The 14970-nt window shown below is 33.0% G+C and overlaps 1 protein-coding gene across 1 annotated transcript in view; it reads right to left on the reverse strand.

Moving 5' to 3' along the window:
• LOC111063855 (ubiquitin carboxyl-terminal hydrolase 31) overlaps positions 1–8908 on the reverse strand; it is an 88227-nt gene extending 79319 nt beyond the window's left edge. Inside the window, 1 exon segment of the mRNA XM_039434148.1 lies at positions 7884–8908. Coding sequence (XP_039290082.1) covers positions 7884–8774 — 891 coding nt within the window. The 5' untranslated portion in view covers positions 8775–8908.
• Positions 8909–14970: the final 6062 nt, after the last annotated feature.

A 14970-nucleotide genomic window follows, 5' to 3' on the forward strand; every position in this document is an offset into this window, starting at 1 on the left:
CATAACAATGACATTGATAATTATTATTGCAAACACAACTTCTCTACAAAGAAACAATTGATAAAAACTGCATACTAAGGAATTAAATGCATTGATATTGGTGGCGTGGAACACATAGATAGGCTGCAGAGATTAGATAGTATAGAATACTCTATTCTCTCTCTAACTGAATAGATCTGCGCAATTTGTAAAAGGCCTATTTCCAGTAGTTTTTGAGATGGACACAGAATGACGAATCTGTGAAAAGTTGGAATGGAAATATCAATGGAGAGCTCAAGGTCCCCTGGAAAGCACTGCGTACAAGGACCAAGGCTATTTCGCAACTACTGTTCAGTTTCCACAAAAACAGTGCACGATTAGCGATCGTGAGAGTAAAAAATAGCCGGCCTGAGAGTGTAGCGCCATTGTTAGCATTGAGGTCGTCATTATTTTGTTTGGGAAATCGACTTCACGTGACAAAGGACCACCGAATTCTGGTTTACATAATAACTCATTTTTTGTGGCGCATCCTACAACAACAAAACGAAAATACCTGCTTAAAAGTAGTGCAAATAGGAGAGCAACTTATGCCATGTTTACATGGAAATAGATTACGTTTCAGTTTAGTGGATATTATTAAATATATGATATATTTTGTATTAGTTGATGAATTGGGGAAAAAGATATTGTAATTATCACATTACCCAACCACAAAGCCCAAGGTTTTTTATATTTGTAACATTTTATTGTATTTTATTTGTTTTGTAATTCTTTGTCATCTTGTTTTGTCTTGTTTTAATAAATTTAAAATTGAAATTGAATTGATGATTATTATGAGGAGTACCATCAGCATCATCATTAAAATTAGGCTATAGTTCAAATAAGTAATGTTATGTGACACATAATATTCTAATCTTATTTGGCCCAACTGGAAACGAAATAGAAGACTACTGAATTACAATTGTGGATAACCTCATTTGTGATTTATAAACGATCTGGAGGTCTCATTCATTATTAAGAAGACTTAATAAACATTTACCATGTAAAGTTGTGAAGAATATAAAATATGGATATAAGATATTAGTAACACCTACTAAGCAAAAGTGTTCTCAAGTGAGTGTTTATTTCAATTACTATAACAAACCATAGAGAAACGATAGCATAAGTAGATATCCCATAGTATAGGGCGTTTATGTCGCAACTTTTACTGTTATCCCAAGCCGATAGTTCACTTAGTTCTTTCCCATGCAGCTGTGTGACGCTGGTAGTCTCTCAAATTGTGCCGTTCATACACTCTCACCCCAACAAAACAGTAAAAATTGACAATAATCGACAGTAATCGGCTTGAGATAACAGTAAAAGTTGCGACATAAATTCCCTATACCATGGGATATCTACTTACGCTATTGTTTCTCTATGAGCAAACTCAACTCTTTAGGACAAAGTACTAGCAGAGACAAGCAATATAGCTTATGCTTATCCTTTCTCTATGGTACTAGTAATGAATATTACTTAGTAATGAATGAGGATTCAGTGTTTACGAGTTTGTGTTTCTTGAATAGTTCCAAATTTCTTAAATAACTCAATATTATTCGTTAATGTGGTAATTGAGTGGAATATTTCTAATAAATTTATCAATTTAAGCCATCTAAATTCAAAATTTATAGTTTTAATGTTTATTTTGGACCAACATTTTATAAAACTTGTACACGTGAAATTCTAACCTTATCTTGGACTTTGTCACCTATAAATTTGGAAGAAAAATAGCACCATATTATTTTATCTTTCAATGTTATTACATTAGTGTTATTAAAAAAAAAAGATGTTATTAATGCAGTCTATTATAAAATGTCAAAATTCAAGTGGTATATTGTATGATACTCCCTTTTTCTTATTTTTCATATCAATTACGGTAATCACTAAAGTTATGAAAACTTATACCCAAATTTTCACGGTGAAAATTACTAAAGCTAGAAATGAATCTTATAAATTGATCATTTTCTTAAAAATATATGCTATTTTTTGTTGTAGTCTATTATTTCTGATTTTAGAGCCAGTAAATTTATTTATTTATTCATTTGAGATATAAGAGCACAAGGATAATATCTCATAATTGCTCTGTTAACAAATAATACAAGTAAAACACAAAATTCCAGTTCAAGCTTGTGAGGGGTGGAGGAGAAGGAGTGAGGAAAGTCAGAGACCACAGACAGACGTCCTTCAGCAAAAATCGCAAGAAAAACCTAAAAATGGACGCATTGCATAAGGTGTACTGAAAAACCTTATCGCGGTGATTTATCCCCGACAGATAACAATGGCGGCGGCACGTGAATGACCTGCGATCGCAAATTGTTCATCTGACGAAAGAATAGAAAGCGAAACACATTTCTCCAACAGCGAGCTGCAGCAGTGCAGTGCAGGGACAATGCAATGCAACAGCCACTCAACTGATTTCACTTGCTTCAAATTATCCCAAAACTGGACAATAGAGGAATAGAAGGGGAGTGGATCACGGATCATAGCTCTTTGTTTATGCTGATTCACTGAAACACTCATTGTAAAGCCAAAAATTGCCGTTATTTGGAATACTGTCGAGATATTTTGCAAGTGGGAGTTGAATGTGAATTAAGAAGTTTACCTCTCTATTAATTAAGAATTTACAATAAGTTAATTGAAATTTAGATGCTAGATTTCTCGAATAAGAGGGAAGAGGAAGAGTTCAAGAATTTGTATTCAAGTCTCAAGTTTAAATTTATTTCAAGTTTAAGAGAGAAATCCTATTTTAGTTGTTTACTTGTATTGGATGAAAACGATTTTATATTGTCAAAACTACTTGAGATACTATTTTCGGTTATTATACATACCATCAACAAAACTCTAGTAATCTAATCCTAATGCCATGCTCTCATGAATGTGGCAAAAGTATATATTTCCTCTGTCGTCAATGTCTACATTGACTTCTCATTCAGTATATTCTAATTAGAACTTGAAATGTATGAAAAATACAAGCTTAGGTTACAATTAAACGAGACAAAAAACATTGCAAAAGTCTAGATTTACAATAATGAACTTTTTACAGTAGGCTATTGATAGAATTTTATGGAGCTTACATATGGATGCTTACATGCATAATCTTATTTAGGCTACTCTTGATAAGGAGATAAGACCCGACCAAGTAATGAGGAGTGAGGTGGGTTGAGATTGCTTTTTTTATTACTTGCCAAAGACCAAAGATAGAGATAGAGGATAAATATGAAAATTATACGATAAAATATGTAAAAAGAAAGAAAAAGATAAAAATTGGTGTAGTATATATTTTAATGCAAGAGTTCTGCTACACATGCAATATATAAAACTGTATTATTTTTTTGATTTTGAGTCGAAGAACAGAAACAAAAGAGTATATACAAAGTAGATTGAACATACAAAATGGTAACATCCTTCAGGTCTGGCAAGATAACTCAATGAAACACAAACAATTGTGTTCAACAGAGAATAACTATACACAGTTTTTTTATTAACCTATATGGTTTTACTTGCAGCAGGTAGGCGTTGACAACTTGAATCGTGTCAACAACAGAAGTTTGAGACACAAAAAGTAGATTGGAAAGGTCAAGAAGAGGCAGAAGATACATCGAACCTATAAGCACCGATTCATCGAAGCTAGTTTATCTGTGACAACATTAGTGCATCCAACTTGGATAAAAGCTTTTTCCTCCAAACATTCGTTCCTCATTCTATTGAGTTCAATGTACTCCCACCACCTTTCGAATCAAAGTAAATAGAAGATATTCTTTCCAAAAGAATGTGCCCATGAGAGGAGTTCTACTTTATGCCTAATTCTAACTGTTGCAATGTAATATTACATGCAATATCATATGTAATCATAAGCAATATAATATGTATTTTGCGTTTTGGAAAATAACTAACTTCAATCTTAAATTCAATCAGAGATGAGAGAAATAATCTATATCTTTACTTTATGATTCAATATAGCATAGAGAAACTTCATCCATGGATATATATAGTGAGGTCCACGTTATAATGACAGTATTTGATCAAATTTGGTTTTGCTATCCTTGTCTATCATTCGACAAAGCCAGTGGTACTATCCTTTTCTAGGTCCACAACGATGCCAATTATGTTTTTGACAGTGTAGTAGAAATATAATTAATTAATACAGAGAATCGGCATCGCTATTCTTTTATCTTTATCCACTGCCATTATAACGTGGACCTCACTATAGTTTAGAAGTACCTCATCTTAGATACCGTGTTTAGAATAACTTTGCATTTCATGAAATGCGCGCCGTTATCTTTCCTATAGTGAGGTCCACGTTATAATGGCAGTGATAGGAGAAAAGCGTTGCCGATTCTCTGCCTTGCCACTGCCTTCTATAGAGGATAGCTGATACCGGTATAGCTGATGTAATATTAACTGTAGCCTACATTCTTGTTTGAGATAATCAATTCCTACATTCTATTTGTCAAGAAAATATATAATTCAATGATTAAATAATAAATGTTCATACTTGAGATTTTTTCTCAAAGTATTAATTTTTCTCGGACCACTCCCGTGTTTCGGATGGACACGTTATTCGTCGGTTCCGGCTGCCAAATAACAATCGTTAGGTCATGTCAGATGCCCTGAAATTGATCAGGTGCGACCTGAAAACTCTGACACCGGACCTGAGCCAGCCAGGTTACTCGATATTATTATACTTGAGATTGGATATTTTGTTAATCAATTATATTTCTAAATTGTTGAAAACAATCTGGCAACGTTACTGAGCTAGAAAAGGATAGCGCTATCTGCTTTGTCGAATGATAGACAAGGATAGCAACATCAATGTTCTGCCATTATAACGTGGACCTCACTACAAATACCGTGTTAGGAATAGCTTTTAAATCTCAGTAAACCTTTGCATTTCATGAGTTTAACAATGGCGCCGTTAAAATTTCTCTTTCCAAGTGAACCACTACAAGAACCAAGAAACATATTTGAATACGGAAACACTCCATTCATTTCCTCTCAAGTGAAAGACAATAATGAGACGATAACTTAGTGATGAACTAAGGCATTTATTCAGGTGGTACAATACTTGTGAACCTCTTGAGTGTTTACGTGACCTGCTGGATGTGACAATGAAAATGCTGCTGAAAAGACAATGCGGAAGGAAAATTAGTTCCAGTCGCAAGTGACAATTAAGATACAAAAACATCCTAGACTTTTAAAACATACCAACTTGATAAAAGCAGTTCCAAACAGGACTGCTTAGCAGCAAGAACTTATTGAAGCAGTTTCTAAATAATTATTGAAACAACATTGAACAGTGTCTAGGGACGCACTTAACAGTCCTATCCAAACAAATGCGTTACATGTTTATAAATTCAAGTTGACTGCACATTTGTCTGAAATTTGCAAAATCAACACTTAGGATCTACTAACACGTCCAGATACATGTAAACATCCATCACTACATAGCGATATCCACAATCACTGTAGATGATAATATTGTAGTCGGTCAAGTTGGAAGATATCATTGAAGATATTGTAGAAAATGACAAGAATGTTAAAAATTTAGAAATTTTGTTTCAAGTTGTATAATGATTTAAAAGTGTTTTTGAAATTACCATTCTCTGATGAGTCATTTTTTTAATTAGCCACTTTAAATGTATTAATATTTTATGTATAATCAAATGTTTCATTAAAGAATGTAGCTTATATTTTATTATTAAAGAGCATTAAAGAATGTAGGCTATATTCTTTGGGGGAGGGAAATACATCATCATCATAGAATCTCTCAAGGAGAAGAGATCAATTTACTCACAGATTCGAGGTTTTGAGTTGAAGATGCTTTAGACAAATTAATAGCAATACTAAAAGTTCCATTAATTACTTCATACTTGATACTCGAGTAATGAATGTAACTTCCAGTATTAGTTACCAGAGAAAACTTCTATACTTTGTTGGTTTATCTATGGTATTACTATCAATTACTCTAAAGCATCTTCAACCTAGATTAAATTAGAAACTATAAACAGTGACAACTTAATGTCATTTCAACAACACATGTCGGGAGTTGGTTTGCCTAACTAACATACTTTTGGGATACACAATAAGCTTCAGTTGACGTGTGAGTTTCTTCGAACCTTTGGATCTTTGAATCCGTCCCTTCAAAACATGAACATAATGTCATTTCTATGAAATTTATGATTCATCATAGGCCTACTATAAAAGCTAGTAAAACGGTTTCCTAAAGACCATAGCCACACTCAGTGACAAATTTATGGAACTTACATGGAATTCATGCTTTATCCCACAACAAAAGCTGGTAAAACGGTATTTTCCAGTTAGTAAAAACAATCCCACTTTCGGCAATATACATCCCACTTTCCAATTTGGCCAATCTGAGCAATAACTAACCTACACTGGATGATTTATTAAGCAGGTGTCGCATAATTTCATCATCGAAATGGAACAAAACAAGCGCTGAAGACCCGCATAGCATGGGCTGGCGGCAGTGAGTATAGAATGTATACTCGGATACTCGCTGGCTGGTGGCGGCAGTGGATTCAAAGAATGAGAATCCGGTTTCTATCATCTCAGCCAGCATCTAGATTGGTGTCACATGACACTACCTCGACAAATGTTGGCTGACAATCTGATATTGACCACACCATCATATAAGGAAGCCATCTTGGTGCAATACACCGATTTGTGCAACAAAATTTCACTTGTGGTCCTAACTATACAACGTATAAAATATGAAATAATACCTTATAAGCTCATTATTTTTTCATGATAATGGCTATAGGCTAATAATGAATGATGATAATTATGAAGAAATGATAAACATTTAACATAGAATGAAAATGCGTCTTTTGAACACTTATCATATAAGTTTTAAGCAAATAATTTTTCAAATTTACATAGCAATGAACCCATTGAAACTCTGCAGCTGAATAAACATTGAATAGGATTTCCACTTTAAAAATGGAGTCAACCTGTTGATTCAACAAAACATACATCCTATCAAATCGTTTTCCTAATTAGTGGAACCAGAATAATACAGCAATCATCAATTCTACAAGATAAAATATTGAAAGTTTTGTAGAAAATTCAAAAAAATATATCTTATCACTTTCTTCTTGAGTAAAGAAGCTATTGTCTATGATGATTCACCATTGATGTAGTGCTTAATCATTCTAAAAAAAGCATTAGGATTTTTTCAATAATTTTGGGATTTGTTGTACCATTAGACCGGATTGTCATTTAACTTCTGTAGTAAATTATATTAAATTACTAGTGTATTTATGACAGGTTTTACTGTTTACTTATAACAGACTATGGTTCATCATCCTAAAATATGCTAGTCTTTTGTTTTAGAAGAGATTAAAGCTGGGGTTTACACCAAAGTTATTAACAAAATGTTAATAACATAATCCTTATAGATTCTATTAGATTAAACGGAACTTGACAAACACATATTAGTCCTATGTACATCATGTGTATGATAAGTTAAGTTATGTTCAATAAAATCTATAAGGATGATGTTATTAACATTTTGTTAATAACTTTAATGTAAACCCAGCTTAACTTATCATCTAGCCACAGAATAAAAACAATCTGTAGATAGTTTATTATATGATTTATCTTACTGTCACATCTATCCTTGTTCGATATTTCTAGAACGTGTTTGCAAGTAAGAATGCCCCTGATTAAGAATTAACTCTAGTAAATTTCTAATAGGAGAATTGATAAACGTAGATATTTGATATTGCAGTTTGTAGCCCAATGTTGTGGTATTTGGAGAATCCTAACCTTATCTACTAAACAAACCAGAATTTATGCATTAGTGCAATAATTAACTTACAGAAACTTTGGACAAACCAGGCACTTACCTTGATAACTTTGTATTTCTTCTTAGTAGCTGTATTCAAATCCTCGTGCACTTTATCCAAAAGCCACAGCAGAAATTCTTGGGCATCATGTTGGTTGTTCCCCCTGTACTGGCTACCATACTTGTCAACCACAAGTTTGAATTTGTTTGATATTTCTGGGTCATACTGACAGGACCAAATTGATTTCAAAAGAACGGCTAATTGTTCTGTTACTTCACCTTTAGTGCCATACTTTTTTGAATTGAGCTTGTTACGTCTGGAAAGATCTACTTTGTACTGATCTAAAACAAAATACTCTGCCAAGATGTCAGTATGGCTCAAACATTGTAAAACAGCATTGATAAAACAAGTGTTTCCATGATTCCGAAGACCTATCACTCCTGGTACTTTATCACCATTTGTGAAATTTACAAGACGAGTTGGTGGCACACGAATGTCATTCGAAGAGAGTGAAATCGGTGTTCGTCTACGATTGTTGTACACGTAACTAGAACACAGGTTTTTATTATTATTGACACCTAAAGTGGAAACTTTCTGAATAAATTTATTGAAGAACTTATTCCAAGATGGTTTTCTAAAAAGCTTTCTGTTTTGATTCTGATTAGAATCCAAGTTTTCCATATCACTGATAACCATTGAACTGTTGTTGCTGGAGTTATCCTTGTTTGAATCCCTGTGCTTTGATCTCCTTTTGCTCATTCTTGAGCCATTGAAGGCATTTTTGGTGAAGGTAAATGAACGCTTTAGTTTATTTGAATCGTTCAAAGACACATTAACCGTAGGAAACGAGCTACCAGAATCACTATTCCTAATACTTGGTTGGTTTTCAGAAACTAGTTCAACATCCGAGATTGAAGTCTTCATCGGCACACCTGGGGTCACCTCCGACATAATCCGAAAAATACATTTAAAATTGACATGACACTATTATAATCGAATTGTTATAACCAATAAACGCAAATAACACACTTCAACATTGCAATTCACACACGACTGCCATATTGCAAACTGAATGAAACTGTTCCCTGTCGGTGGAATCAGGCAATGTTACCAATATAACAGGCCGACCTGTCAAATTCAAACTAGAATGAACTTTATTATTATTATAATTGTTTTTTGACATTTCTCTAACATAAAAATCTATTAAAATATCTAAATAATCAATTTTATATTTCTTCAAGAACTGAAATAGATAATTATTGTCAAAAAGTCGGAAACTTGATTCATGATACTTTGATGCTACCAAACCTGTATGATTTGAACTTGACAACGATAACCGCGAAGTTTGAAATATCAAGACTCAGGTCTTTCAGTGTTGGAAGAACTAAAGAATTTAATTTTCCAGTTTATCACTAATATAAAATGAATGACACTGTCCCATCAATTTTAAAAATTACAGTGGGTTTCTACTTTGAATTCTGTTTGAATACAGAAAATAATTATATGTAAGTTACGGTACCGTACAGGTAGTACCTATTAATTATGTCATATTTGAATAGAATAAAATGATGATGATTTATTAATACGGTACCTAACTTAAAATGATTATATGAGCTGAACTGGTAGAAACATACAATTATTATTATTATAATGATGATACAAATGTTATAATAACACTCCTCAACAACACTCTCCTTTTATAGCCATTCCTTTCCAATATACGTTATGAGCAATATTGATAAGTTTTATTTACCGTAATATATTACATTTCATCATATTTGCTACGTAATAACAAGATTTTGGTAGGCTTGAAATTTCTTCTAACAAAATATTGCTCAGAAACTAGATTATTTAGTTGAATTGAGCGCTCATGTATTACATTTGTATGATAAAATACATAATTGATTGGAATTCTATTGAAAAAAAATTACAGTACCGTAGTGTAATTGACTTACAATTAAACAAAAATAAATATTGGTACTCTTCAATGTTCCTTTCCATTACGAACTGATTGCTTAATTGTTACTAATCACTTTTCAATAATATTGCTATCTATTGAAAGGGGAACTCACAAATACGGTACCTAACGGTATTTAACTTTTTTAAATTTCTCATAAAAAGAACCAATAAAATAGAAGCATTTCTTGCTTTAAGTAAAATCATAATAACTAGTAGTTCTGTTAACAGTAGACCTCGCGCAGTTCCAACGACGTCCCAAACCATAAGCACATCCACACTGATACACTAACTATTTATTTGATCAGATCATGCTTACACAAGATTTAATTATCATATAACGCTTTCCGGAATTTTGCGCGAGAAAACCAGAAGAAATCTATTAATAGTGAGGTCCACGTTATAATGACAGTATTTGATCAACTTTGGTTTTGCTATCCTTGTCTATCATTCGACTATTCATTGTACTATCCTTTTCTAGGTCCACAACGATGTCAATTATGTTTTTGACAGTGTAGAAATATAATTAATTAATGCAGAGAATCGGCATCGCTATTCTTCCATCTTTATCCACTGCCATTATAACGTAGACCACACTATAGGCGCACAGACGAGCAGTTATAAGTTCTTTGCATCCTATTCAATAGTACATAAAAATTGCATTCAATGAGGCATGCAATTTATAGTCTACACAGCTGTTAATTTTTTACCAAGTTACATTGAGATATTGAATTGCATGCGTCATATGGCATGCAATTTATAGTCAACTCGACAGCTGATTTATGATGAATATTCTATAGTCTGATTTTTACTCTAATATTGACGTATGAAGGAGGCTCCTTTTTCCTTTTATATTATCCTTGAAATGCAAAATTTCCAAAAACCTTGTATATACGTCGACGCGCAATTTAAAAAGGAACATATAACTTACCTGTCAAATTTCATGAAAATCTATTACCCGCGTTTCGCCGTAAATACGCAACATATAAACATTTAAACATTCAAACATTTAAACATTAAGAGAAATGCCAAACCGTCGACTTGAATCTTAGACCTCACTAGAATGAATAATAATTACAAAAATAAATTCTGAGGACATGTATTCATGATTATAATGAAACAAATATTGATATACTAATAATAGTGTTGGCCTCCACATCACCCCATGTAGCCAATCCGATCCTCCACACTTTTATAAGCAATTTTACTTCTTGAACTATTTCTTTTTTTTCATAAGAACAAGATTTTTGTAGGCCTAGGTACTTGAAAATATTTTTCACAAAATATTGAAATTGGAATGTTTTATTGGCAGAAATAAAAAAACTACTTGCTAGAAAACCAAGATTATATTTTATACGTTAAGCAATCACATGAAATAACATTCATCTATATTAAGATGGTATTCGATTGTAATTATATGGAAAACTAATCGGTATCATTGAATTACAAATTTACAAAAAAAGCAGAAATAATATATTTCTATCTTTAAAAAAGGAAACACAAACTTTTATTCTTGAGATGTTTTTTCCGATTCATAAATAAGTTTACATAATTTGTGTAGGCCTATATGGAAATATCATAAAGGAAAATGAAACGAAGCCATATCAGGGGGGAGAGGGTTTGTTTGGAAAGGAAATCCTGTTCAAGGAGGCCCATGAATAGGTTTGCATAGGATGGTGCCATCCTGGTGCCCATGGCTGTAACCTGGATTTGAAGATAGTATTCATCTTCAAACCTGAAGGCATTGCTTGTGAGCACCAGTTTGGCAAGGTTTATTAGGAAGGTGGTTGGAGGGTGTGGGTCGTGAGGAAAGGAAATGCTCAAGGGATTTTAAGCCTTCAGAATGGGGGATGGATGTGTAAAGGGAGGCTACATCAATATATATATATATAAATTAAAATTTTTAAAAATGGTGGTTTGGGCATCTAGGGGTCTCAAAACAAAAAGTTATCATGGTCTCAGGCTTAAGTCTTACCATGTCACCTACGGTAGCTTCTTCCCTATAGGGGAAATTCGCTAAAAGTTACAGTTTTTTCTAAACATTTACAGTATTGATCAAAAGGACCCAGAGTTTTTGGCTAGTACTTTCTGTTGAGTGGCCAAAGTTTTTTGCAATTAGGCTACCATATTTTAAAATCACTTTTTTATGAATTATTTAAAAAATGGAATGGATGGTTCCTTAAAAATAGCCTAGGCTTATATATTTTGAAGTTTTATGAGTAGATTAAAAGTATTGTTTCCTGATCTGTAATAGTTAAAGAAATATAAAGGTGTTCCGGTACTTCTCAAACACTCTATAGGCTGTCAAAAAAAAGATGAATGATGTATTTTGCAAACCTCACAGCTGATTTCTGTGAAGGTCTTTGGTGGTTCAAGTACTGTCAAGTGACACAGTGATGGTCTATTTACTCCAATGAATTTTATTAAGACATATTATAAAAAGGAAGTACCTAATGCTCAAACTAATAATTACCTAACAGAACTTTTGATAGTTGAAGACTGTTGAATGATTCTTTTTTTCATTGTAGTCTTTGCGTTGAATGCCTTTGAATATAAAATTGTGTGCTAAGTCCAGTGTCATCATCCGGCAGAGAATGCTGGTGTCAGTTCTGTTCTCGCTTCCTTTTTCACTGGAAGAAGCAAAGAACGCGACCTAAAAAACATATAGCTTTATTTTAATGTGTTTTCAGGGTGATATAGGCTACAGGATAAGGGGCTGAGCAGAAATCTAGGTTCGCTGATAGCAGAAAACCCTTGAAAGTCTGGTTTTCCTTTTTGTGTAGTTGAGAAGTTGATATTGTGGTAATTATTCATATTGAATAAGAAAGACTAAGAAATTGTCAAAAAACCACTGATTTATTGATAATTAGAAAGACCGGTTTCGGTTATTACACCATTGTCAATCTCTGATAAACTAAAACTAAATACAAGAGCAGCAGAATTTATACTAGTAGGCGAGTACTGCTATTGGTCGAGGCATGAACGCCTGCCATTGGCCTAGCTAGACAGTCTCCTCCCCCTACACGGTGTGACAAAATGGCGGCTAAGCAACAGAATCGCCATGATAATAAAATTTACTTTCAGTACAAAATAAGAACCAAGAAAACAAATGTGAAAGATAATAAAATAATATGTGTATGCTTAGCTACATTAGTCAATAGTTTTTCCATTTACATATTTATTTTATTATCTTTCACATTTGTTTTCTTGGTTCTTATTTTGTACTGAAAGTAAATTTTATTATCATGGCGATTCTGTTGCTTAAGCCGCCATTTTGTCACACCGTGTAGGGGGAGGAGACTGTCTAGCTAGGTCAATGGCAGGCGTTCATGCCCTCGACCAATAGCAGTACTCGCCTACTAGTATAAATTCTGCTGCTCTTGTATTTAGTTTTAGTTTATCAGAGATTGACAATGGTGTAATAACCGAAACCGGTCTTTCTAATTATCAATAAATCAGTGCCGTGGTTTTTTGACAATTTCTTAGTCTTTTTCATTCAATCTGGTTTTCAACAGAATAGAAACGTATAGAAAACTTGAAATTGAGGTACCTTAGATTATTTTGGAAAGCAATACTCTCCTTACCCATGGTAGTAGGGCAAGGAAAGTAAAAATAGGCGATTGAGAGTGGAGTACATCCTGGAGGCAAAAAACCAGAGCTGGCAAGCTCATCTTGAAAATAAACAACCACTTTTGCTAGTCCGTGCAAAGAATCGGTACATCAGCTAGTAAGTTATAAATAAAATGAACAGCTACCTAAATTACCTACATGATTGTCATGATGTAGAAAAGGACATAATCATGAAAGGCAAAACTTACACAAGTACTAAAAAAATCTTTGTCTTCCAATTTTGAATCAATTTCTTTGATTTTTTCCATGGAGTTAACTGGAAAATCTCCAACATTTTCTCCACATTTGTAGCTTCACATGGCAAGTCGGTCCTAGCATGATCTTTCAGAGATAGAAGCATATGCTTCAGTTCCTCTGACTCCTCCTTGAGGTAATTGAATTTATACCTGTGTGGAGGGTCAAAGTCCCTGAAAATACAACAAATAATAGGTTACAAAAACTTCATAGTATTCAAGTACAGTTCATAGTATTTATTATACTTCCATCATCATCATCCATGTATTCAAAATAGTGGTTCTTGGGTCTTCAGTCCAGGTTACTCATGCTTTCAGGTCACAGGAAATCTATCCTTTCCTCAATTATTGTTGAAAACTCTCAGTAAAATGACAAATCACGCATTATGTGTACGGTAGTATATGAACTTTAAAAATGTATCCATCAATCGTTGTAGTTCTTTGGAATGGACTACTCTCTCTTTCTGTTCTAAGACACAAAAAACGAAGTTAAACAAAACTACATACTCTATCTGAAATACCTATTCCGTCTAAAACAAGATAAAACTTGAAATTAAAGGTCTCTTCAATTAAAATTAAAATCCCTTTAGTTGGATTTTGGGTTCGAATTTTTTATCGGTTTTAAATATGTTCGTTTTAGTTAATTTCTATTAACTAAACCAATAAATCTTTTTTGCAAGAAAATTTTGCATTTTTCCACCATATGCAAACTCTGTATCATATAAGAAATAACCTCCATGAAATAGAAACAATAATATTCAAGCCAAACATTTCATTCAAATAAACCGTTAGTCTACTCAGGATGGTTAATAGGTTGTTTAGGTATTTGTAGAAATTCATAATCCCAAAATAATATACTTATCATTCACATTAACAAAACAATCTATTACAATCCAGTCTGGGTTTTTCAAAAGTACAGAATTATCCATATAGCATATTCATTGTGAAGAAACACAATAAAATATAATTATTCTTACACAAAAAAATAGGCATATGTTGTCTACAAAGTACTTAGTTGTAGTTTCAACAAAGCAGTTTTGATCTGGAAACATATTAAACTTGAATTTTAAAAAATACTTTAGAAGTGAAAAAGATTACTCAGATGACCTGAGTAAATTCCCACAGTCTGATGATGACCAACAACAGGTCGAAACGATCGTCACTACAAAAGTAAGTGCATTTTCACTTCAAAAGTGTTTTTTAAAATTCAAGTTTAATTTTAACAGCGAAAAAGTATGGATATACAACAGAGTGGAAACATATATTTTAAAGATTCAAAAGAGTACAAGCTCTCGTCAAAGATATACTTATTGTATGTCATGCATTCA

Source organism: Nilaparvata lugens, chromosome 8 (genome assembly GCF_014356525.2).
Source record: "Nilaparvata lugens isolate BPH chromosome 8, ASM1435652v1, whole genome shotgun sequence".
Lineage (NCBI taxonomy): Eukaryota > Metazoa > Arthropoda > Insecta > Hemiptera > Delphacidae > Nilaparvata > Nilaparvata lugens.